This window comes from Amphiprion ocellaris, chromosome 15, assembly GCF_022539595.1.
Source record: "Amphiprion ocellaris isolate individual 3 ecotype Okinawa chromosome 15, ASM2253959v1, whole genome shotgun sequence".
NCBI classification, from domain to species: Eukaryota; Metazoa; Chordata; class Actinopteri; family Pomacentridae; genus Amphiprion; species Amphiprion ocellaris.
This window is the reverse complement of record NC_072780.1, coordinates 9,487,114-9,512,571: the sequence shown is the minus strand read 5'-3', so window position 1 is coordinate 9,512,571 and position 25,458 is coordinate 9,487,114. Positions and strand designations below refer to the sequence as shown.

General features: G+C 39.4%; 3 protein-coding genes across 5 annotated transcripts; 1 reads left to right on the top strand and 2 right to left on the bottom strand.

Annotated features, from left to right (window-relative positions):
- Window positions 1–594: 594 nt before the first annotated feature.
- Window positions 595–11,122, bottom strand: kat2b (K(lysine) acetyltransferase 2B). The gene is made up of 18 exons (XM_023285109.3): window positions 10,781–11,122; window positions 8,839–8,965; window positions 8,609–8,754; window positions 8,425–8,511; window positions 8,119–8,300; window positions 7,557–7,748; window positions 6,635–6,738; window positions 6,371–6,496; window positions 5,798–5,931; window positions 4,825–5,033; window positions 4,609–4,735; window positions 4,405–4,515; window positions 3,902–4,045; window positions 3,688–3,802; window positions 3,544–3,574; window positions 3,234–3,297; window positions 3,071–3,155; window positions 595–2,053 (listed from the first exon to the last, which is right to left on the bottom strand). The coding sequence occupies exons 1-18, from the start codon at window positions 10,979–10,981 to the stop codon at window positions 1,860–1,862; spliced, it is 2,379 nt and encodes a 792-aa protein (XP_023140877.1). The 5' UTR covers window positions 10,982–11,122; the 3' UTR covers window positions 595–1,859.
- Window positions 6,412–24,699, top strand: otud6b (OTU deubiquitinase 6B). Of its 2 annotated transcripts, none has more exons than XM_035955005.2 (8): window positions 6,412–6,521; window positions 21,442–21,590; window positions 22,116–22,214; window positions 22,448–22,648; window positions 22,852–22,972; window positions 23,128–23,189; window positions 23,535–23,641; window positions 24,083–24,699. In XM_035955005.2, exons 2-8 carry the CDS (start codon window positions 21,456–21,458, stop codon window positions 24,165–24,167), a joined length of 810 nt encoding a protein of 269 aa, XP_035810898.2. In that variant the 5' UTR covers window positions 6,412–6,521; window positions 21,442–21,455; the 3' UTR covers window positions 24,168–24,699. The 2 variants fall into 2 exon arrangements, with proteins under 2 accessions (XP_035810898.2, XP_023140879.2); XM_023285111.3 differs by lacking the exon at window positions 6,412–6,521 and adding an exon at window positions 20,487–20,760.
- rab5aa (RAB5A, member RAS oncogene family, a) lies at window positions 11,582–18,747 on the bottom strand. Of its 2 annotated transcripts, none has more exons than XM_023285113.3 (6): window positions 18,587–18,747; window positions 15,534–15,755; window positions 15,111–15,262; window positions 14,810–14,932; window positions 14,457–14,550; window positions 11,582–14,224 (listed from the first exon to the last, which is right to left on the bottom strand). In XM_023285113.3, exons 2-6 carry the CDS (start codon window positions 15,697–15,699, stop codon window positions 14,109–14,111), a joined length of 651 nt encoding a protein of 216 aa, XP_023140881.1. In that variant the 5' UTR covers window positions 15,700–15,755; window positions 18,587–18,747; the 3' UTR covers window positions 11,582–14,108. The 2 variants fall into 2 exon arrangements, with proteins under 2 accessions (XP_023140881.1, XP_023140882.1); XM_023285114.3 differs by having other exon boundaries at window positions 15,534–15,752.
- Window positions 24,700–25,458: the final 759 nt, after the last annotated feature.

The window sequence follows — 25,458 nt, the reverse complement described above, 5'->3', positions numbered from 1 at the left end:
GATTGTTCATATTTAGCTAGCTAGCATATTTAGGTAGTTAGCTTTCCTGTTCCAGTCTGCCCTGTGCACAAGCAGAAACGTGCACAGGAGACACTGGAATGTTGTGTAGATCACTTTGTAACCACTTTGTTTCCCTTTGACAGAGCCAGGACTGTACAACCAGTTTTTTTTTTCAGCGATGCACAGAATGGACAGCTGCTGTACCATAAGGAGGTATTTGCTGATTTTCACAACAAGTGTATTGGATGATGAATTGCTGACATTACCTTTAATATGATTAACTTTATCTGAGAGAACTGTTTATCTTGACAAGCTAAAATCTGAAACATCAAAGACCACATCAACTCAGTTTGTGTCAGGGTATTCATTTCAGTTTTCAATAGTTAATTAAAACATTTTGCACATGAACTTTGGCCAGTGCAAACAGACAATAATGTACCACGATAGTGTTTACCATGGTAAAAGTTCTTTTTATTGGAGCTGAAAAGCACATGAAAGCCGTGTTAAGTTGTGTTTGCAACTGAAAAACTGTATTAGATGAAGGCTGGTAAAACAATTTATATTCTTGAGTTTAAAAAAAAACAAAACACAGAATTAGCCTCACTTCTGTTTTAATCAGTCTATAAAATAGGCTAATACTATGTCATTAAAACCAGTTGTACAAAGAGCATGAAATACTTTTCCAGACATATTACAAAAAGTACTTTTTTCCTAAAGTTTGAAAAGTACAAACACCTTTTTACAAAACAGCAAAACTACATAGTATTGCACAATCTTTTCATTTATCTCCAAAGTATAAAGTTATCAATCTCCATCTGCGGGACAAAAATAAGAAATAATAAATTAAGACCTTGTCTTATGCATAATTCTTCTAAATTACAGCACATAAATAAGAATAAACTCTAGATAATTAAATTAATCCTTAGTCAACAATGTAATTTCTATGTAAAACAAATTCTGAAGAAAAGAAGATCCTCTCATTTATGTTAACTAATACTTGGAAAAATAAAAGTGCATTTTTGATAGTCAAACTGCCCTATGCAACTTGGTGGAAAAAAAGATTATTTTTTTTAGTTCTGAAAAAGAAAATATATGTTATATACATATTTAAAATATACAATGGATATAAGTACTTCCAAATAATTAAAATCTGTACAGATTTAAAATATGTATTCCACTTTTGGCAGGATGAACTCATCGCAGACAGACTTTGACCTCATTAATTCTGTACATGCTCACAGGAAAACAGGAAGGAAAACTTGAACTCTCAGTCACTTTCCTCACAGGTAACACTTTTGTTATAACTAAACCCACTGCAGATGTGGGTACGTCTCGCGAAGTCTCTACCTGAGTCAACCGAGAGGAGAAGAGAGACGCTGAAAAGGCAGAATGAACACAAAAGAGACGCAGAAACAATGACAGATGGGTGGTAAATCTCCAATCAGCTGTCAATCTGGGATTCCATTCAGCATCTTAAAAAAATGATAGTGAAACCTTTCTGCCCTGTTTAATATGTATTACTGTTACTTCTGCTGCTGTCCTTTCTTTCCATGGGCCTCTGGGATACGTGATGAAATACAAAGACACAACGCTTCTTTTCTTTGAAATCAGAAACAGTCGCACACTTCTTCAATGTGGCCTTCCCTCGTGACTCATCGTTCAAGGTAAATATCAGTCTAAGCTCTTGATTTAGGATCTGGGCATTTATCAGAGCGCCGATCTGACACCCGTTTGCACCTTTTACATTAAGATATGTCTCTGCAACCTCCAGAATCAGTAGTCCTAATCTTGGCTTGTCTTTTGCATTACCTATAACTCAATCATTCATACTCCCAGAGAGAGAAACCTCTTCCTCTCATTTACTTCTCGATGAGGCCTGCTTCTTTGATCTTGGTGTAGAAGAACTTCTCCAGTAAGTTGGCACACTTGTAATACTCACTCTCCGGAGGGTTGTACTCGCGACAGTTGGTGAAGATGCGCTGCATGTCGGCCATGAACAGCTTGCGCGTTGTGTAGTACCTGCTCTTCAGACGCTCACTCATTGTCTTGAGGTCTGTGAGGGGGAAAGGTGTGAATTGTGAACACAAAACTCGAAAATCTTTCTGAAACATGATACACTCAGTTGTTAAATAACAACACTAAACCCTTAGCTTTTTCATTTTAATTTAACAGAAAGACCACTTGAATAGCACTGAGCAGTAAAAAACCACTGGAGAGAGCTGAAGGTAATGTTCCTTCTAAATGATCTGCACTTGTGCTGCATTATCTTCATTTATACAAGTGCAAATGCCTTTTGAATGGACTGATACATATAAATCATGGTAGACATAGAGTGCAAGTCTTCTAAGGGGACCCATCTTACATCCACAAGGCATAGGGTTTTTTATTATGTTAATTTTCTCGCTTCAGGAGGAGCTCAGAGTGAGGAAACAGGTTTATACTATGCAGAAGTCTTTTTTATTAAGTGGTGTGATGCATAAATACAGCACCTTTGTGGGTGTTGGTTTGATATCAGAATCAGAAATACTTTATTGCTCTCTGAGGGAAAATTGCTTACATTACAGTTGCTCCCATTCAAAGTCTTAGAAATGTATGCAGTACAAAAAAAAAGATAAACATAAATGGAAAAGTATATGGAAAAATGTAAAATGTGTATTGTTCTGTGTAAATGAAAATGTAAGTATGCAGCTTAATAAAACTGAGTCATATTTGTGTTGTTGCACAGAGAAGAAGTTATCGCACATTATTGAGTGTTAACTCAAGGAGTGAATATTAGCTAACTGCCTGCAGGTGAAACATAACGAGCCTTGGGTCAGCCTATTGACACAGAGTGCCTGACAGTGAGGGAGGAGTCGTATAGTTTGATGGCCGCAGGCAGGAATGATTTCCTGTGGTGCATTTTAGCACATGAAACAGCTGTGCAGCACGTCATGAGAGGTGTAAGCATCCAACGTTTTTTCTCCTTAAACTCTCCTGTCTTCAATATTGTAAATTCCTAATCCCGCCTACTGGTGACTGTGTTTCTCTTGTCTTCCCTCCTTCAGATAAATGTGATTGTCAACGTACATACCCATGGGGAAGCGAATGACTTGGTAGTACCCAGGGGCCTCTGTTTTCTTCACAGGCTCCATGAAAGGCCAGGCGTTCTGATGACTCTAAGATACACAGACCAGTCCGGTAAGAAAAATGCGTGCTTCAGATGTAGACTGTACATGCATATGTTGATCTCTCACCTTCACATGTTGGAGGATGGTTTTTAGAGTGCTGTACAGTTGATCTGGATCCTTCAGTTCCTTCCTAAAGTGGCGAAAATAACACAAAACATCAAATGTGAAGTCATTGTGCATTATATTGATCACAGTAGTGGGTGATTTTTTTTCATCCTGCTAACGCAAATTGCATCTATAAAGTTGCATCATTGCTGACATAAGAAATCTAAGTTATGTTTAATTAGAAAACCCGCTTTTTGCCAGTGTGGAGACATAAATTAGTCATTGTAGAAAGTAATGCAGCGGTAGTCTTTCACAGTCAGGCCACACTTACCCTTTGCCCACAGGCTTCCAGCCAGTTTCACCTGTTGATAAAATTAAACTAAAATTACACTCACATAACAGTAAAATCATCCAGAACAGATAAATAGAAACAGGATATAGTTTTTAAAGAATAGTGAGGTAATTAATAACGTACGTATGCCAGGAATGCTCTCAATGGGAATCTGCCGGACTCCGTCCTTAAAACAGGACAGCCCTGGATAGACTTTTCTGATCTGAGCCTGCTTCCTCTCTATCAGCTTCTTGATGATCTGAGGGAAATAGGTTGGAAATGAATAAAAGACAGCAAACGCAGGGATACAGAGAAGCACGTCAACATTACAGATGTAATTTAAAATCAACTAGCATACCTCTTTCTGCTTCTTGATGATCACAGAGAACTCCGTGTAGGGAATGCTGGGGTTGAGTTCACAGCCCATTAGTGTGGCTCCTTCATAGTCCTTGATGTAACCCACATACTTGGCCTTCGGGACCTTGATGTCTTTGGAGAAACCCTGAAAGAGAGAAGAAGATATCTGCTTTTTACTGCTGTATGTACAGGATCCAACAAATACTACAAAGAACAAGAATCATAGAATTAACACCCATCTCATAGTTTACTTGTTTTTATTATAAATCTTTCAGTACCACCTACGAATTAAGCATCAAAATATGCATAAATACCAGTGCAAAACTTGTCGAGTTGTAGTAAGTCTACTTCCAGGATTTAAATCACCTTAGTTAATGCCTGACTTTTAAATGCTCTGTTTTTGCAGATAACACAAAGTATATTTTGTTCACAGAGAAAAGAGTCAACAGAAATGTAGGACAAAGATTTAATCTATGTGAAGTTTTGATAGACAAAACATATTACCTGTTTCTTGAAGTAACCAATGGCGTACTCATCCGCATATGTGAGGAAGTTGAGGATTTCATGCTTTATGTGATATTCCTTTAGGTGGTTCATCAGATGGGTTCCATAACCCTGTAACCACACAGCAAAAACAGGTTAAAACTGACCACCCACACGCAATTAGACACACAGCAGGCTCAGAAATAAAGCAGGCGGCGCTCTCACCTTGACCTGTTCGTTGGAGGTGACAGCACAAAAGACAATCTCTGTAAAGCCTTGCGATGGAAACATCCGGAAGCAGATCCCTCCGATCACTCGACCGTCCTTGATCAGCGACAGCGTCTTGTGTTTCCTGCCAAGAAAGAGCAGAATTTAAACAGAATGTGTCTCAGCCACATTTGTGAGCATTAGGGAGTGTGGATAGAGAGCACGCAGACTCACGGATCAAAGACCAGCCGTGTGATGTACTCCTTGGGCATTCGGGGAAGCTGGTGTGAGAAAACATTCTGAAGGCCGACAAGCCACATCAAGATCCTCTTGTTGGGCTTCTGGTTCAAAGAGTTTCCAATGACGTGGAATTCAATCACCCCCCTGCGCTCCTCCAGGCGGGCAGCTTCATCACGTGCAGAATGAGCTGACAGCAGGCTGGTCTGCACAGGCAGGGAGGTATCAAATAATGACGACCATTTTGTTCCAAACGTCGCTCTCCCCATCAGGTAACAATAAGTGTACATTTAGTATTTTCGGAAATTCTCATAAATGTACACTTTTCCTTGCAGTGGCCGTGATGCTAATGAAACACTGCGGCCTTTAAACCGAAGCAAAACAGAGCACTACAACACATCGCTATTATTTGATGCCTTATCTTGGTGTACAAACCTGCCTGTGAGAGCCTTCTATGCACTGAAAAGACAGTTAAATCCTGCACAGAAAACAATACTACAAAGATTTTGTGTGGAAACAGTCACATATGAAAAGGCTGTGATATTTCCAAACAAAAAATCCATTGGTAACTAATAATCACAAGCATTTCCTAAGTGGAAAAATGCTTATTTTAAACAGGAAAAGAAAAAGAAAGCCGCCTCCAGAGAAGTACGAAGTGAATGACTGAACAAAATATTACACACTTGCAAAAATAATCTTTAACAAGCAGCACTGGGTTTTGGCAGATTTTAAGCTAAAAAAACAGTTAGATGTTAATAAATATACTGTGTTCTGAGTCACTTCTCACACAGTTTCGGCCCAAACTGTTAACATTTACACAGTTTGAATTATTTTATTTTGTATTTATGGAGACCCACATGAAGTCAAATTTATTTATAAAGCATATCCTAAAACAAGAAAAGCTGAAGCAAAGTGTTGTACAGTTAAAACAACACATACTGTGAATATAAGACACATAAAGTCTGGTTACCTCTGGAATGGCAGCAGGGTCAGTGATGGTTGCCATGACTTCATTGATGAGGTCCATGGGGATGTCGCCCACTACCCTGGGTCTCTTGTTTTCCTCGTGGTGAAGGGGCTCAGTGGGTTTACGCTTTTCTCCAACTAAGAGAACGTACGGATACAGAGGAAGATACTCATCATCATCGCCATCTGTTTCTTTTACACCTTCTCACCAGCTGAGCAGTGTGTCTGAATCCAAACAAGAAGATAACCAGCGTTTAAGATCAGCCAATTTATGTTCCGTTACCACCGATGCATTCTGTCAGTATGTTATGCACAGTTCTGGGCTTCAGATAAGTTTAAGAAAATGTGTTAGTTGTATATTTATGAGATTCTAATGTCAGATTCCAGGAAGAATCTTATTTAAAAGTAGTCAAATAGAGAGGGACAAATTAAACTGCCACTGAAACATGTAAACATGGTTTCATTGTGAAACACAAGGCTATAATTTAGTTTACAGCTCCCTGTTTGCTGTCAGATGTTGCATAACAAGTTGGCATTATTGTAACCTTGGAAGTAATTACAGGCTTGTGTGTAATACCTGGGTTTGTCTCCAGTACAGAGGCTGTTTTCCTGGCAGGACTGACGCTGCCGCAGGTGGATGGATCCACCGACACGGGGCTGGTGCTGTAGTACAGAGGTCTGGCCACAGGGGGAGCACTGATAACTGCACAGCAACACGGACAACATTGGTAAGTAAAAGTGTTTTCGGTCAATCTCGTTGTCCAGTGACAGTCCTTACATTAATCAGAATTAGGCGACAGCATGAAAGGTGTGTTTTTAAGGCTGTGAGGGTGTGTGTTACCTGTGTGGATAGGAATCTGCCCTCCTGCTGCTCCTGCCAAGAAATCTTGGCTCCAGATCGGAGAGCTGTGACTGTACACCTCCTCTTCAAGCATAGACAAGAACCTGAGTAGAGAAAAAAACAACTACTTTACTCTATTAAAAATAGTAGTCATACATGCGCACATCGAATGGCTTCCAGCAATTCTGAAAACAAAATAACTGAGCTAAAACGATTATTGCGCCACTTTCCATTGACCAATTATTTTCTCATTTTCATTTCAGTATAATTCAAACAACGTTATTAATTCCACTTGGGCAATTCATTTGAAGTAGCTTGTTGCAGGTAACAAAACACACGACAAAGTATACACATGTGCACACAATTATGCAAATATGTACATATGTATACCCATACACATCATAATAAATAAAATTCAATGCTGCTTTGCTGTCTGTGAAGTATTTAAATGATTTGAATGATCTGGAGTATCGGTTAGTTTTACATGCAGGTCAAGGAGAAGCCAGACTACTGATGAGTACAAAAAGAATGCACTCTAATGATCTTAAAACTGATTTTACCAATGCTTTGCCGTTTGTTATAAATCCAGCGCATCCTTTTGCCTTACAGCAGTGCACTGTTGCCCCTCTGTAGCAGCTCGTGCCAATATGATGCCATTGTTTGAGCAATTTAGCTAAAACAAAAAAAAAGTTTTAAAGAAAAAAATTGTTCCCAATTGCTTGTGACCTAAATATTGAACAAAAATAATCACAATTACAATTTTTGCCTTAATTGAGCAGTCCTAATATGCACGTGTCTACTTTGATACCAAAGGTGTGCATGCACATCATAATAGCCCATCAGTGAGTTTCATTGCATGATGTGGCTTACTGCACACAATTGCATATTTTTTGTGTGCAGCCTCAGAGTTTTTTTCTCTTACTTGGGAAAGTGTGTAAGAATGAGTGTGCGTTTCTCGGGAGGAAGCTTGTCTTTCTCCTGCCGGGCCTGCTCCAGCAGCTGTTTCCTCATCACAGTGAACACAGAGCGCAGCAGCGTCCGGCCGAAGATCTGAGTGGTCTCGTACCGGGGCAGACTGTCACAGAACTGAGGCACATTGCAGTAGCAGAGCCACCTGTGAAGAGCACACAACAGAAATGTCTTTAAAACAGCGGCACTGCAGATAGGGTCTACAAGTGATGATTATCTTCGTTAATCTGTAGATGATGTGCTCAATTTATCAATTAGTCATTTGGTCTCTAAAAGGATAAAAAAAAAAAAAAAAAAAAAATGTCAATCAGTGTGTCCCATGGCCTGAAATGACAACTTCAAATATCTTGTTTTGTCCACAATCCAAAGATATTCAATCAAAAAGGAGGAAAGAAATCAGAAAATGTTTAATTTTTTTCTTTTTAGGCTCAAGTTACTCAAACAATGTAAGTGTTTAATTGTTGCATCTCTACTGTAGATTGATCCCAGGCAGAGTAACCGTTTAGTCGTACTACCTGGTGTAGTTGGCTTTGTATCCAGCTGCGTCATCATTGGGAACCCTTTGTCGTCTCTGGGAAGGTGTTTCCAGCTGCCAGTAGTTGATCTGGTTGAGAAACATCTTAGCCAGCTCCATGATGGTTTGACGTTCCTTAGACGGCAGGTGGCTGAATTTGTACTGGACAAAATTGTTAACCCCCTATTTTGGAAACATGTAGAAAGAGACAATACATGAGTAAAAATGAGGACACGCTAAAACATTAATTGGAGAAGATGGTTTGTTTTTGTTCTGTGGTTGATGCAAATGTAGACATCTAATTTACCTGTTCAATGCTGGGCTTTTCAAATGGTGGACTCTCCTGTGCTTCTAACATCGGTTTACCCATCTGTAGGATGGATTTCCTCAACAGCTGAGAAGTAAATAGAAAAGGAAAATGTTCACTTGAATGAAATGCAGCTTTGCAAATTCAGTGTTTCCATAAACTGACTGTAGGAGGAGAAATTTACTTTGAAGAGGGAAAAGTAGACTTGTTTAGTGTCAGCATCCTCCTCTTTGTGGACGCAGGTGTACAGATACTCCACATCCAGGACAATACCTAGAAGTCTGTTCATTTCCTCTTCTGAAACGTTTTCTAGATGGGTCACATGATCACCTGGGAGAGAAAAAAAAAGATTCATACTTCAAATACCTCTAACTGTACACTTTTTGGTGTTATTTCCTTCGGTAGATTCTTTACCCAGAGTGTGAGAGCAGCTCCGGCAGGGCTCCTGCAGGTTCACTGCGTTGGACTGCTGGTCAGTTTGGGGGGGTGTAGGAGGGGGGTTCTGACTCTTCCAGCCATTACACTTACAGGCTCCCTCTGCCTATAAAAAGCAGAGCTGGAATTAGTACACAAAGTAGTACGCACAAAAGTATAAATCTAACTTATATTAAACGAACCACCTTTTCTAACCAATGCAAAATACACTGATAAAAATATAAAGACAGTGTAGAAATAGTGTAGAAAAAGTTGTTTTCTGGTTAAATGCACACACAAAAGTTGCTGAGCTGTTCCACTGATGACAAATTCTAAACCACTGAGTTAATCCACACCCTAGTCAGGCGTGGTTTTAAAGAACAATAGTGTGACCAGTACTCAGACACTCTTTTGACCTATGAAAGGCCTCCTTAAAATACAGCTTTATTCAAATGACAAGATGCCATAGATGACAAGAAAATCAATCAATCAATTATTGATATGTGTGAAGAAAAAGATTAACATCGGCAGTGATTGTTGATTTGACATTGTTGTGTCAGAAATTTAAATATCAATGATAATAAACTTAGTAGTAGCAGTATTACATTTTAGTAAAGTTTGTTGCCCATCAATTAGAAATGAATTGATAATAATCAAATCAGTAAAAAAGATAATTGTCTATATGTGTTATCTCTAATTTATGTTGCAGTTAAACTAAACTACTTAACAATGTTGTAGTTTATAATTGTTCAGCCACATTATTATCTAAATTTGTTAATGTAAGAATATCTCTTGTGCAGGATAAATCAAGATATGATGTCCCCCTCCTTATTTTCCCCCATGCGTTTTGACAATGTTATGTCAGGTATTTAAATAACAATGACAATACATTTATAGTAAAGTTATAACTTGTGGCCCATCAGTTATAGACTAATTAGCAATAATCAGAAACTGTTTAAAAAGAATCTGAAATAATTGTATGTGTCATAGAACATTTACTGCATGTTCCTCTTGAAGTTAGAGCAACAACAAAGTCTGAAAATAAAGTTACTATAATGGATAAATAACAAGTTTGCAATGATCAAAAAGACTTGTGAGGTAAGATTTCCCTCCTTTTTAAGATTTTACATTCAGCTAATAATAACAAAATTGTAGTCCAGGGCATCTAAATTTGTTCACTTAAGCATATATTTTGTGCATATATCATGTCGATATTGAATATATGTCTATATTTTAAAAGAAAGTAGCCACTGTCGTTAAGGGGGCGTCTTACTCCGCGTTTACAACCTCAGAAGACCTCACGTTAATGAAGGTTTCTCAGACTGCCAGTGCAGCGACAGGAGGTGTGGACAGCAGGCCTGTCACCGTCAGCTGGAGAGGCTGCACTGAGCATGCGCGTTCAAACAACAACAAACTCCGCCCCCTCCAGCAGCTGTCACCCTGTCAAAACAAAGACCCCGTCCCTCGCTGCGGATCATACGCTGCATAAGCCCCATAAACTGCTCTCTGTTTACCGCCGGGCTCCGACACACGGCACCGGGGACGCTGTTAAAATCCTGCCGAAAGCAACGCCGCGGCAGGCTGCAGCCCCGGAGCCCAGTCAGCTACTCCCAGCAGCCAGCCAATGTTTACGTTCACCAACCCCCCACCTTGACAGAAACATAGTAACACTGTAAAACCACTGGGCAGCCTGCAGCTGGAAGGCCCCTGCTCGAGAGCCCTGCTGTATAAATAAATCATCTGCATTTTTTAAAGGATCACCTCCTGAGAAAAATGTTTCGTGCATGCAAAATAAAAAAAATAAAAAAAATGAAGTGCGGCAATGGCTTCCTTTGCTGCGCTTGCATTTTGCAAACTATTGCAACCAAGCCCAGGAAATAGCCTTAATTAAAAATAAGCCCTCGAAACGGCCGCGTGTTGAAAGTCTGCAGGTGTAGCGTACTTTGCAAGAGGAATACACTCCGAGTTTTTCCAGTTTCTTCGGCCGAGGTGAGGAGCGGAGTTGCGCCTTCTTCACGGCGATACGTGCGGATCCTCCAGCGGCGCCGGAGCCCTCCGTCCCCCCGGCTCCGGGAGCGGCCGGGACCAGGCCCGCAGCTCCGATGGCCGGCGAACCTTGCTGAATCCCACCGCTGTCGGCCATGATTCGCACCGAAACCCGAAGGGACCGCCGGGGCCCCGCGGAAATATTCGCTCTGCCGTCCGCTCCTATTCCACAAGCGGAGGATCAGACATGGCGCTCATCCTTGTTTTCAATTTCTCACTGTAGGCCCATTTTCCTCCGCTAGGGGACTGAGATGGGATAGGCCAACCCCGCCACAATTCATAGAGGAGAGGTCTCAAAATGCAACCGTTTCTAGCAAAATTTCAAGGTCAAATGTAAGGAGGGAAAAAATGTTATGAGGAGCCATATTTGAACAGCCAGTGTCTGGAGGGAATCAGTCAGTTCATGCAACATAAAGGAAGCACTGAAATTAACACCATTATTACAATTAATGTCATCTTACAGCCAATTATTAATCATATGGAAATAATTAGTTGATAATAGAACAATTTACCCCCAGGTTAAAGGTCAAAGAAAATAAAGATTTATTTATCAATCAGCCTTTATCAGGTTGGTGTGAAGCAGTAAACCTGATGGCCACAACTTCTACAGGACAAAAAGATATTGATAAAAAATACATAAAGAACAATTATTTTCTGTGCAGAGTCCTTGACAAAAGTCCATGCACACACACACAGATTACAATAATAAATGATCAAATTTATTTCAGTATTTATTTGGTCATTACATAACAGTACTGTAAAATGCTTGCATTTAAATGTTTTCGGCTGCAATTAAGTGTTCACAGCAAAAGAAAAAAAAAGAACCCATACAATTTACATCCCTATTATGTGTTAATTCATTTATTCACTAATCCCCCTCGCGCCAGCTGATAGTTGTTATACTGTTCCTACAATATCGTCACAATGTTACTGAGATGTTATGGAATGGCAGACAGATGGACACTCAAACTGTTTTGTATTGTGTCTGACTCCTCTGGACCTTTAACAACCGGTGGAGGAGCACTAGCACAAGGCATCGCAGCCTTATATCATCCAGAAAAAAAAAAATAAAAAAATTTGAAAAAATGCAAGAAAGAGATGTTAGAAAATATAAACCAAAATGTCTGGATATAATTTTTTTCTTTTGAGAAAAAGGTACAAGACAGACGACTAAATAAATGCAATTTCATTTTTTTGTTGTTAATAACACTACATACATTTATAAAGACCACCACTGATTATAATTTAACCATTTGTGTGAAAAAAGGAACAGCAACAAAACTCCAAACCCAGATTGTAGCTGTTTTTTCCGGCTAACTGTACAGTTTTTTTTTTTTTATGATTATCTGGACAACTCCCTAGCAAGCATTAGTCCTGTCACTGGTAAATCGAAAAAAGGTAGACTACACTGCAACACCCTATTTACAGTATATTATTTATATATTTATATTTGTATTTATATATATATATTTATATCACACTGGCTGAAATTATGACAAGATATATTCATGAGCATCATTAGTGCAAGGCATGAGTAAGACAGACCTGTAAAAAGAGTTACTGACTAGAAGTGTTTTATGTATATGTGTGTGTGTGTATGTAACAATGTGCATTGGAGGAGTCACAGGGACAGAAAAAAACACAAATGTGTGCTCAACAGGTGAGGATGAGGTGTAACAGACTGTGTGTGTGTGTGCTGACGTACAGTGATGTTTAGCTCTGACAGGGGTCGCAAGGAAAGAATTCAATGGCATGTGTGTGTCATTGTGCAAAAGTGTGTTTAAACATACACACACATAAATGTGCATGTGAGTAAGTCTGCGAATGAAATCCGTCACCAGCCAGCCAGCCCAGGCCCAGTTTGTACATACTGACACATAACTGTGTCTAAAGCACTTCCTAATCAAGAGGAGATGTCAAATAACTATGATTCCAATATAATTACGACTCAACCTTACATATTGCAACTCCCCACTCACTACCATCACCTTTGCTTTTTACCCATTGCAAACCCAGCAGCGGTCCAACAACATTGACAAAATCGAAAAAGTAATCGCTGAAACTAAATCATCCAAAGGCATAAACCCAACAGACCCCAGTATGACCGTAAATGAATGGCCTACACAATATTCGTCAAAGGACACTATGCATCAGGAAATGGGCAGGTGGTGACACTGACGTGTACCTCAGAATTCTCTGTGCCTTGTTGTAGAGAAAACTGGGTAGAGTTGGGGGTTTTGCTGTGCTGCATCGGTCCTTGCAGACAGTCAACTCACAGAGTAAATACTGTGAAACATTGCACAATGCCACTAAGGACAGCTACAAGCAGGCATGGCCCCAGAGTGGAGCCTACAGGTGGTGTAAGAGAATGTACACTAGTGCTACTTTGGGTGTAATCGGGGAAAGGACATGGATATCAGAGGGAAGGCAAAGGGACTCAGAGAGACAGACTTTAAAAGGACTACAGTCCCCCATTGTTTTTAAGATAAAAGGGTCCCAGTGACAAGCGAAAGATGTAGAGCACTTTTCTTTTCCCCTCTCTCCACCCTCCGCCTTTCCTCTTTCTCAGATTCACAACAATACACTGCTCCTCTCTGCTAGACATTTTTCTGTGCTACTGGAGACAAAAGGTAAAACACAGTTTTTGTTTTTCTATTTTAGACCATGTAAATATACAGGTGTGTGCATCCATCATCTTGACAAAATCATAGTAAACAATAATTAACAAAGTTATCAAAAAAATGAACAAAAACAGAAGACTGGTATTAGAAATGCAGTAGTAAAGTCTTAAGCTATCCCAGAAATGGGACGTGATCACTTCCTCTAAATGGAACTCATATCTACAAGTTGGGGAGGGAAGATAATGGAAGGCAGGGTGCTCTAATGTCTAAAACATCTGCAATCACTGATCTATCAATAGTAATTGATAGATTTAACAAGCTGGATGGCAGAAAGTAAGACAGAGTGGTTAGGAGGCTTCACCAGGTAGCAGCAGAACCGTAATGGAGGAAAAGAGGCAGAGCCACAAAGAAAGATGAGTGTAATGGCATTGACTTTGCTACTGCAAAAAGAGGGGTTTGGGGCTACAGAGGGGGCAGAGGGCATCTTTTCTTGTTTCAGAGAATGGGTGACAACATTGCATTGGTAACTGCAGTGGCATTTGGGGGCACTGGCCACATTAGTTACTGCTATACAGGTTGGTCGGGGAGATGGTGTTCTTCATGTTAGTTACTGCAGCATGGAGCCTTGGCTGGCTGGGCAGCTTCTGTCAGGTCCACTCCTCGGTTCCTCCCACTGTTGGCTCCTGCAGCCTGAGGCTCACTTTTTGGCAATCTCTTTGCTGAAGGGAAAAAAACAAAACAAACTAATCAATACAATAAACTCTTTATTTTCAGGGAGCAGAAGCTACAAATGAAAAAAAAACTATGGTAGCCCAAGATTGACCATAAACATCCAGTTAATCAGATTAAATACTTTCTACAAATACCAATAGGATTACTCGGTTTAACGCTGGTTAATACTTTACACATGCACAGGCAAGATTTATGAATGAAGTCTTAAGAGTTACCCACCAATAGCCATAAATATCTCATTCACATTCATAGATGTCTTGGCTGATGTCTCCATGAAAAGTAAGCTGTTGTCATCTGCGTAGGACTGGGCGTCCTGTTAACACAATGTAAGCATCATCAATTTCAATCTACAATCACACATGAAAGCATTCAGGCATAAGAGAAAGACAGCTGAAAGTTTATGTTAAGAATCAGTCATAGAAGTAGACATTAATTATTCATTTGTGATGTCTATTCTAGATGAACCACATTAAACAACACTACAGATATCTGTTCGATATCAGAGACGAGTGTTCCCAAGAGATGCAAATGAAAAAAAACTGACTGGCAAGGTGCAGTGTGTTTGGTCTGACCTGGAAGTCCACAGCTCTCTTGTTGGCCAGGTCAGCTTTGTTGCCTGAAAGAGCGATGACTATGTTGGGACTAGCTTGTCTTTGTAGCTCCTTCACCCAGTTCTTTGCCCGTGCAAAGGACTCCTGCAAAAAGAACAAAATGCGCCACTTGTCAGTACCCTCATGCCATTTCATGCTTCATGCTTGAATGTGTCATACAAGGACTCAGTGTACAATATGTGTCACTATCATCAGTACGAGTTAAAGTCAAAGTGTTGGGAAAAACAGCATTAACGACTTGGCCGTTAGCTCGTTAACATGCCTCGTTTGTGATGTCGTAGACCACGATGGCGGCTTGTGCTCCTCTGTAATACATTGGCGCCAAACTGTGGTAACGCTCCTGACCTGCAGTGTCCCAGATTTCAAACTTCACTGTTGTGTCATCTAGACACACTGTCTGGGTGAGGAAGGCCGCTGAAGGGACAGGATGAGTGAGAGGGCGCGTCAGCTTCACACAATATCATACTATTTACGATCCAATGTAAACAAAACAGGTCATAAATAAAGGAAAATAAGATATAAATTTGCAGAAATACCTAAAACTCAAATAATCAATTCAAATGAAAATGAAATTTGGTTAATTCAAACACAAACATACTCCCACAAACACAAAACAAAACCTATTTGATCTACAAAACACTGGCAGCTTATCAGAAGAAGCTCAGTGTGATGAGAAGACGCTCACCTCCTATTGTGCTTTCCTGGAATTCATGGAACTGGCCCTTGACGAAGCGGAGCACTAAGCTAGACTTCCCAACAGCTGATTCCCCCAACAGCACCAGCTTAAACTGACAGATCTTGTTCCCTGCATTGGGTCCATTGGGTCTTGTAGCTCCTCCTCGATTGGCCATGACCTAGTCAGATCCCCTGGTATCCTGTGTGCCAAACGTCACTATCAGGACTTCTGCTGCAAGAAGCAAGAGAAAACATGTTATCTGATAACGGAGTAATAAACCCATAGCAGCTTTCGATAATTAGAAAAGAACAGATCTTACAATCAGTTAGCAATATAGCTTTCCCAGACACAGAAAAAATTCAGGTGTTGCACTGAAACACAAATGGCAACAGCAGCCATTTTGTTTTTAAGCTACAAAGAATTACTCAAAATAAGACACTTTTTGTCTTTGTTTTGATATGATCAGGGACTCTACAGGTCTCAAAATGGAACAAAAGATTTGGTTTCCGATATGACACACTTCTGTGAGACACAGAGTATTACTTCACAAAATGAAGTGGAAAAAATGAAACATACTGATAGTAATCATTTTGTGTGGGCAGCTACTGGTGGTTTTTAGTACACAACATTTAAGGGGAATTAAGGATATAGGACTTGATTTGCAAAGTGTCTGAAATACATCACTGGAGAAAGAAGCAACACTGATCTACCTCAGTGCAGATCAGATTGATTTAACTAAACAAAATGCGACCTTTTTAGGAGTTTGTCTTAATAAATACATACGATTGTATATTTTTAGAATTCTGAATAATATACGGAGTGCAAGATGCAAACATTAGCCCTTCTAATGCAGTTAAATAACATGTGTAGAATAGTTGTGTACACATGTAATTTTACATGTAAGAAGGGTAAGTTTTTATCAGCTATTTAGAATAAAATCATTCATCAAATTCACAGAACTTCCACCTCAAAACAAAAGTCATTCTTTTTTTTTTTTAATCATTCAAATTGGTGAAAAAATTAGGCAAATAGATATAATGTAGGTTATTCAACATGGTGGCACTATTCTCTGTGAGCAATATATTTTGATTTTTTGAGACCCACCTGTTCTGACCCACAATGCCACTCAAAAGAACCCACTCAAAAAGTGGTGAATCTCTCTCCCTTACTTTCACCCATTCAAATCAAGCTGTAGCCCAGCAGTATCACTTCTGTATGCTGTGCATTTTACAAGTTTTGCAGAAGCCAATTCAGACAAGTTTCTACAGAAATTCCACACTGCGCTGCAATGTCTGTAACATTATTTCAGTTACTCTACACTCATGCAAAAGTTATGACTTTCACATATTACAGCACCAAACATGTTTACATCTACATTAGGCTAATAATGAATTAAAATGTGAATAAACGTATAACTACAACACCACAGTTACAGTAGCCACGTCTTGTCAACTTTTTCTTTAAGGATGACATTAAAGAAGCAAAGAGGGTCCACCATAACCACATACAGTAACAAAGCAAAGAAAGCCTTGTAATGGTGAACCACAACAGTAATTCACGACAACGGTGACAGCGAGTGGGTGAAAGACCCACCCACACTACTAAAGCCTGTTTCAACTGCGAGAACTGCTGTATGGATACATACCATGCATTCATGCATTGCTCACTAACTTATTTAGGAATGACTTGCTCACCAATTTGTATTTAAAAAAAGAGATGGCTGTTGTCAGGACATAATCACAGTCTATGTCCATCTTTATAGAGAGAATTTGTCCTGAGTGTGATTCATGGAATGTTTTCCCCGACCACAAACATGACTTTCACCGTGCACCACCTACCAAACTTGCCATTAGAATCACATACGCTGTGTAATGCAACTACAATGTCTACCTTTGTTAACCACATTAGTCACATTTTAATGATATTGTTCTCAGAGAGGTGTTGATCTATGATAGCTGTGGTCTCTGTGGTGAACTCCACAGCTTATGAAGACGCTGTAATGCACCATATTATTTTGTGAGCTGTACATAATATCATTTAACCCAGATACCATGTTTCTACATCCATTTCTTTTTTATATCCAGCAAAATTGTTTTCTTAACATAAAAAGTACATCTGGGAAAGGGAATAGCAGTATCATTCTAAATAAAAGGCTTTGGTAAACAAATCTCCTAAAATGGCCCGTAAGGTCGTCATCGAGGTAGTTAGGTCACACATTTGAGCTTCATATTCACCAAGAAATTTTGAGAAAGGATCCTAAAAACAAAAAAGCAAGGAATAAGCATACACAAGGAACTGCAGCGAAAACAGTAGCTGTTTTTACTCTGACTCATGACACAGACTGTCAACAAACACTGCGCACTGCATGACTGAGATGGTCACACAATATTTAGATTTAACCGTCGTCAGTTGACTATAAACACATCTAAGGACGTTATGAGAGGCTATATATCTGTTGTGATATTAAAAGGGGGACGCGATTTCCAAATTGTTTTTGTTCTCCAGCTAGTTAGCTTACATGCTGCCAGCTAGTGTTAGCTTATTAACTGGGCAGAAACATTAGCCTCACGAACAAAAGGACAAAAAAAACGACAAGACAGTTAACGACATAAAACGAAATGTTGTTGTTTCTACGTGGTGTTATTAAAGTCAACTACTGGTTGTTGGCGCTGGTTTGCTAATGTCACAGAAAAGGGAGTAGCCAAACCCTCAATTAACAAACATTAGCGTGCTAGCATTGTTAGCATTCCACCCACTGACCCGATTCCACCCATTTAGCTGCTAGCGACGCAAAGTCACTGGAAGCCTGACACGCTACTTGCTACACCGAGACGTTTACAAGCCGGTTTCCAATGGCACCCCATCGCCACACAAGAGCAAGAGCTGGACTCATAGGATGTGACAAGGGCCTGTGTTTCTACATTCCCTTAGCAATCAAACATCACCGACATTAGCGGGAGTCAGCTAGCGACAGCGCTAAGCTAGCGAAGTCACCGATGACAGCGTTAGTCTGGGAGCCAGCTGGAAACCGCAACTTGTCGGATCACGTCAAGTACCGATACCTGAGAGCCAGACGATGTTCGGAACTTTGAATACCGCCGCTGTAGTATTTACACACGAATACCGGGACGCTGTAGCGAGGTGGTGTTGGGGAACCAAGAGAATAATTTCAACAATCCCGTCACGTCTCCTCCTTTCTTTTTTTTCTCTCGCAACTTCCCCTCAGAACCAAAACACAAACAAGCGCTTCCGCTCCGCGTGCCACGTCACACGGCGCGTCTCCGTCCGACAGCAGCTGAGAAGTCTGCGTTTGGAAAAACTGTTTTTATCCACTGTGCATCTTAAATGCCGGACAAAATAATTTAGTTTATTATCTCGATGCAACTTATACGTATGTTTGCATATTTGTTTACTCTGTCTTCATACACTGAACAAAAAATATAACGCAACATGCAAATTCAATCAAATCAATCAAATGCCTTTGCTGTCACTGGGCATATGTTCAACGAGATTTTGAGTGCATCTCCTTCGTGGGATAAAACGATAACAACAGATAAGATAAAATATGTACTTAAAATAAAATAACAAATGTACTATGCAAAATATATATTATATATGTATGAAAATAGATAAATAACATATAAATAAATAAATATTGCACAAACCCACCCAAAACTGCACTGCCCATGCTAAATGTACAGGTTCAAGAGTTATTGCACTGGGATTTATTGCACTGGTTCAGTTGCTTTATGGCACAAGGGGAAATTATCTTCTTTTCTGCCATACAGACAATGTTTAAAAATAATAATAAATCTGATTTCTATTTTTCTAGTTGAAGAAAGCTTGCATTTAGCCAAGTGAACACAATAAGATTTCGAACTCTTCCGCTGGTGATACATTGTCAGCCACTGAGGTAATCCACAGTCTAGTCAGGTGTGGCTTTAAAGGACAATGATGACAGAGTGAGACCAGTACACAACCACTCCTTTGACCAGTGACTATGAAATGGCACTTTGAAATGCAACTTTATTCAAACAACATGATGCCACAGATGACGAGAAAGATGAGAAGGGACTATTGCTGACAGGACTGTAGCAAGACATGCCAATTTCTACACGTCTACTATTTGTCATGTAAGAACTCATGTCAGAAATTATGCTACAATAGACAATCTGCCACAAGACGGGATTTCTATCTGCTATAGTTTTCTCTCTTCCTTTTGCCATCAACCCAACCAGTTGAGGCAGATGCCAGCTTTCCTGAGATTAGTTCTGTTGTTGGTTTCACCTGTTAAATGGGAGATGTTTTTCTTCCACCAAAGAGCTTGTTCAAAAGGAGTCTGTGGCTTTGATGAGGATGTCTTTATAATATGATTTTCTAAGTTCTTTACTATGTCAAGTCCCTTACAATGACTTTTGTTTTGAATTGGTGCTATATAAATAAAACTGAGCTGAACTGATACTGAACTCATTCACCACTATACATGTCCACTTCAAGAGAGATTTTTTTCCTTTACAGAAAATTTTATCTGAATGTTGTTTTGAAGGCTGTAGAAGCAAAGCTATCCAGCATTCCACAAGAACATAGCGTCGAAGTTTTCAGTGTTTCCTGGGACTCCTTTGCATGTTCATTATCTAGGTTACGATTTTAAAAGTGACGTAATGTTTGTGTAACTATAAGATAAGAAGAACAAGGAAACACATTTTGTGTCAGCTGTTCACATTATCTCAAATACAAAAAGAGGTGAGATTAAATAAGCAAATCCAGGTCATTTGTATATTAATCCACATGTGTTTTCTTACTGGCCTGTTTATCACATGAGTTGAAGAGATATTTATGCAAATAGTAAGGGTGAAAGTACATTTATATCGACCTCTGGGTGCCGGGAGAGGCTAGAAATGTAGTACACCAACATCCCAGATGGTGGCGGTATAGCTGCACTCTAATTAGGCGAAGAAGAAGAAAGCTCCACCCCGCTGCCTTGTCTCTTCCGGATAAGGCCATATCAGCACGTTTTATTTATTGTGGACTGTATATTTTTATCTTGCGTGTCCAGTGATAAGTTATATTTTGTAGCAGCGACGCTTTAACTCGGTTGTACAGTTTTCAGATTAATGTAGCTCGTAAAGTGTCGTCTTTAACCGAACGGAGCAGCAGCATCCAGTCATGGAGGAGCTGGAGACCCCAGAGGAGCTGCTGGTGAAGCAGCACCGCAAGGAGAAGAAGGATCTGCAGGGTAGCTAACTGTAGCTGGTTTTATTAGCTGTTTGTGTTTAAAGTTTATCTTTTGCTATCAGTTCGTTAACATGCTTCATGTGCTGTTTTTATTCCTAGAACTTAGTCCAGTTCTGGCCACTATTAGCAGCTGCTGTCATTTTACAGGAGACAGTTCTGAGAGAAACATTATTGCTACTGTAAGGTGTTTCCTGTCCACTTATGCAGTTGGCTTTCCACCAGTAGTAACTGTAGCTTTGAGCTAAAATTAGCATAGAATTAAGCAAAGATCATTACTAGATTAAACTTTTAAGTGTTTTGTGACTGTAGTCATCCTCCAAAGACTTAAGTCAAAATGTGCCCATCACCTGCTAAGTGCTAAATGTCACATGTGATCAAACAGGCTGGGGTTTTGCCAGAAGGTAAATGAAGTTTGAGGTTAGCTGTACACCTTTTATGCAGTGTAATGTAGGGTGTATTACTGTATTCATGTAGACAAGTGCCACAGCATGTTAAAAAGTGTTTCTTCTAGTCTTTTCTTATCAATAATGAACTTTAAGATGTGTTAACACCACCTGTGAGTGTGTTCTTCTCCATATTGGCCATTATGCCAATTAATTTATTTTTCTGACCAATATCCAATACCATCTGAGATATGTATTCTGGACTGTTTGTCAGTCTGTGTTTGCATTTCATTTTTCAGCTAAAATCCAGAGCATGAAAAATGCCATCCCCAAAAATGACAAGAAGAGGAGGAAACAGCTGACAGGGGAGATCGCCAGACTAGAGGCCGACCTCAGTCAGAAGCACGAGGAAGAAGTCAGGCAGCTCAAATCTACAACTGACACAAAGGCAAGAGCTTGCATTGAGAGGATTGACAAATCATTTACAGTTTGATTCTTGAAAAATCGTCCTGTGCTTTTGCAGAATTTCATTATGGGTTATTGAGTGTAGATTGATGGGAGAAGTTCTCCTAGTTTTATTAATTTAAAACTAACTCCCTGCAATAAAGTGATCAGAGATTGACGGGATCAACAACTGTGCTTTAGAGGTTTATCTTTAGACATAGCTTTCATATAACTTTTAAATAGATATGAAATGTCTTTAAATTCACCTGTTTATTTTCCAACAGCGTCACGTGCTGTTATTTTAAAATGCTTGTGGTGCAGGACAAAGTATTGCTGCTCCAAACCTGAGATAAGTCTAAAAGATATTCTGCTTCTAACTAAACTGACTTGTAATTGTATTTTGACAATGAGCACAGCACATTTTATGTTTGTGTTTTATTATCTCTCCTTACAGTATGTAAACTCCAGTGTATGAATTAGATTGACTTCAGCAACGGAACCGTTGCTAATTTTTATTTGCTGTTACAAGGTGGAGGAGGTGGTAAATGGAGTGGAGTCCATACAAGTGGAAGGCGAAGAACAAGAAGATGCCAAACAGCCACGAGTAACCAAGGCTCAGAAAAGAAGGGTATGATAGAGTTTTTAGTCATAAAATGTCATTTAAAATACTAATTTATCAGAATTCTTGTTCATAAAAGTCAACATTTTGATTATTATGTAAATGTATTACCTTAGATAGCAACATGACCTTTATATGTCATTAATTTATGATTGGTATTCTGTTTATGCTTCATTTAAAATTAGTTTCAGTCATATTTTAAGCCAATTTTTAGATGCATTTTTTGAAACATTTCTTTTCAGGACAAGAAGGCGGCCCAGGAGAAGGAGAGAGAGAGCAGAATAGCAGAGGCCGAGGTGCAGAACCTGCAGGGCGTCAGGCACCAGGAGGGATTGAAACTGGCCCAGAAACTGGCCCAGCAAAAGCTTCAGATCAAGGAGATCTCTTCTGATGGCCACTGCATGTACCGAGCCATTGAAGATCAGCTGGCACAGCGATCACAGGTACATATTGTTAAAGGAATATTATTCTTGTAGCTATACAATCAGAAATGTGATAAGCAAAAGTGCTTATTGAAGTTTCTGCGGTTGCTCTTGCAGAAAATAACACAATGATGTTCTGATAAATTCACCAAATACATACATATGTTACTATGAAATGTTATACATCAGGATTATAGGTTCTATTGTGTTCCATTCGTTTTTAGCCTGGGTTAACCATGAGTGTGAAGGAGCTCCGGTCTCGCACTGCTGAGCACATGAGAAGCCATGCTGATGACTTCCTGCCTTTTCTCACCAACCCCAACACTGGTGACATGTACACAACAGGTACAGCTGTCTATGTTTCGGTTTCCAAAAGCAATCTGGTCATGGATATAAATCTATTAAAATGTGAAAAGGGAACTCAGTTGTGTTAGCAAAGGTAGTCTTTGTGTATTCTTATTTCATAATATGTATATTCAAGTGTTTGTATTTGCTTTCAGATGAGTTTGAGAAATACTGCAGTGATGTGGAGCACACAGCAGCCTGGGGTGGACAACTGGAAGTGAGTCCCTCTTAAATTGTTGTCATGCTTACAGACGGGTGATAAAGGAAAAAACAACGTAAAGTGTCTTAGTAAGCTATACAATCACTACACACCATCAACGGCATTGATTCCCCAAATCTCTGGAGCTCTACTGGAGGGATGAAGATCATTGTTCTAAAACATATTCCCTCATTTGGTGTTTGGAACATATTTTGTATTAATCTGCAGTGACTCTTCCCTCACACCAAAACCCCACTCACTATGACAGTGAAGGATTCACATTTTCCTTTAATTTGTCACCTGTCTGAACATTTTGAGACATTTTATTGTCGCTTTCACTCACACAGCTTTGTCATTTCACAGCTGCGAGCTTTGACCCAAGTTCTGCGTTTGCCAATAGAAGTGATCCAGGCAGACTCCCCTGCTATAAAAATTGGAGAGGAATATGACAGTGAACCCATCACTCTTGTGTAAGAACATTTGCATATATTTTCACATTTTGTTTTCGGCTCGAGTAGCATCAGCCTGCTTGTTAAAATATCATTAAAGTGTTTGAAAACAATTAATGCAGTTGGAACTATTTTACATTCAAAGTTGAGTACGAGTTGATTTGTGGTATTTTTGACTGCGGACAGTTTTAATGTAATTTTCTAAATATGCCACTAAAAACCTTTGTTTGAGCATATTTTTGCTCTCACCAGGAAAGTGTAATTGATATTTCCAGACGTGCTGTACTAACTTGACTTTTGGCTTCATCATGTAGCAGTGTGTTATTAAACTGATAACATCTTGGCCATCACCCAGTTCACTAAAGCAGCTGTAGACAGTGAAGCCTTTATCTGTACATAAACTATACTACGTTTTTCTCCAACTTGACGAGTCACAGAATATATTCCTCTCATTGTTTGCAGCTACATGCGTCATGCTTATGGTCTGGGAGAGCACTACAACACCGTGGAGCAACTGAAGGACCCAGCCAATGGGGAGGAGAGCTGAGAGGCAGCTCAATCTTAGCGTGACAGAAACTAATGTGTGCGATGCATGGAGCGTCCAACACTGAGGACCCTTAAATACTGACATATTTGGAGGGTGACACTGTTAAGTGAAGTTTAACAGAGAATATTGCTGTTTTCAGAATGGCTTTAGTGGTGCTTTTCTGTTTCAAAGTCAGAATAAATGAGAGTGAAGTCTAATAGAATTCCTCTCTTCTGAAAGCAGTGTCATTGTGCTAATGAGAAATAGCATAGAAAGGTAATTGATGTGTTAATGATTTTACATTGGACACTCTCGGCCTATTCTAATGACCCCTAAGGTTCTCCAGTAGCCCATTGTAGGACACAGGTGTAATGCATTCTTTTTAAAGAATTCCAAATGGGTGAGAGAGGACGTATAACCCGTTGGTGCTGCATGCCACCCAACCAAATGTCAGCAGTCACCGAGTGCTTGCTGATTTTTTTTGCAGTGTTCTTGGAATTATTTGAACTTGTAAGTGATATCAGTGTTACATAAATGCATACAATACCAGTAAGGTGCATATCAGCTTTATTTTAAATATTCCTGATGGAACAAATAGACTTTTGAGTTAAAATGATCATCAGAAGAATGAAAATACTTAAATTCTTTATAGACATGACATAGCAGCATTTCTACCACAAACTGTCTTCCTCGTGTTTAATTCAAAGTGACTGTCATGTCAGCAAAATAGTAAAAACGTGTCATGTTTACCTCTTTCTCACTCTGTTTCTCTTAATTCATTTCAGTTATTGGCATGAAGATCAAGTGGGGAAGATTGCCAAAACATCAAGTAAAATATGACAATTATATCACAGAACAAACTAAACACATGCATTTTTAATCAAGGAAAAAATAAACACCATTAGTATTTAGAAACAAATACAGTAAATCTGTACATTAAATTATCTCATAAATGAGTGAGAATGCAGAGAGAGCTGTGAGGAGATCGACTGATTAACTACAGCCAGTGTGTTTGAGACATTTTGCTACTTCTGTGGTGTAGCCCTAAGTCAGCTGGGATAGACTCCAGCCCCCTGCAACCCTAATGAGGATTAAGTGGTGTATAGATGGTGGATGGATAGAATTCAAAAAGATAAATATTCCTACATTCATTACATATGAATTTAAATATTTAAAACTTTTTTGTTGTCATTTTGATGATTATGGCTTAGTGTTCTGATTATGAAAATGAGAAATCCGGGATCTCAAATTAAAGGCATGTTTGATAAGATTAATGTGGTTGTGTGTACAAACCTGCATGGTGTTATACTGT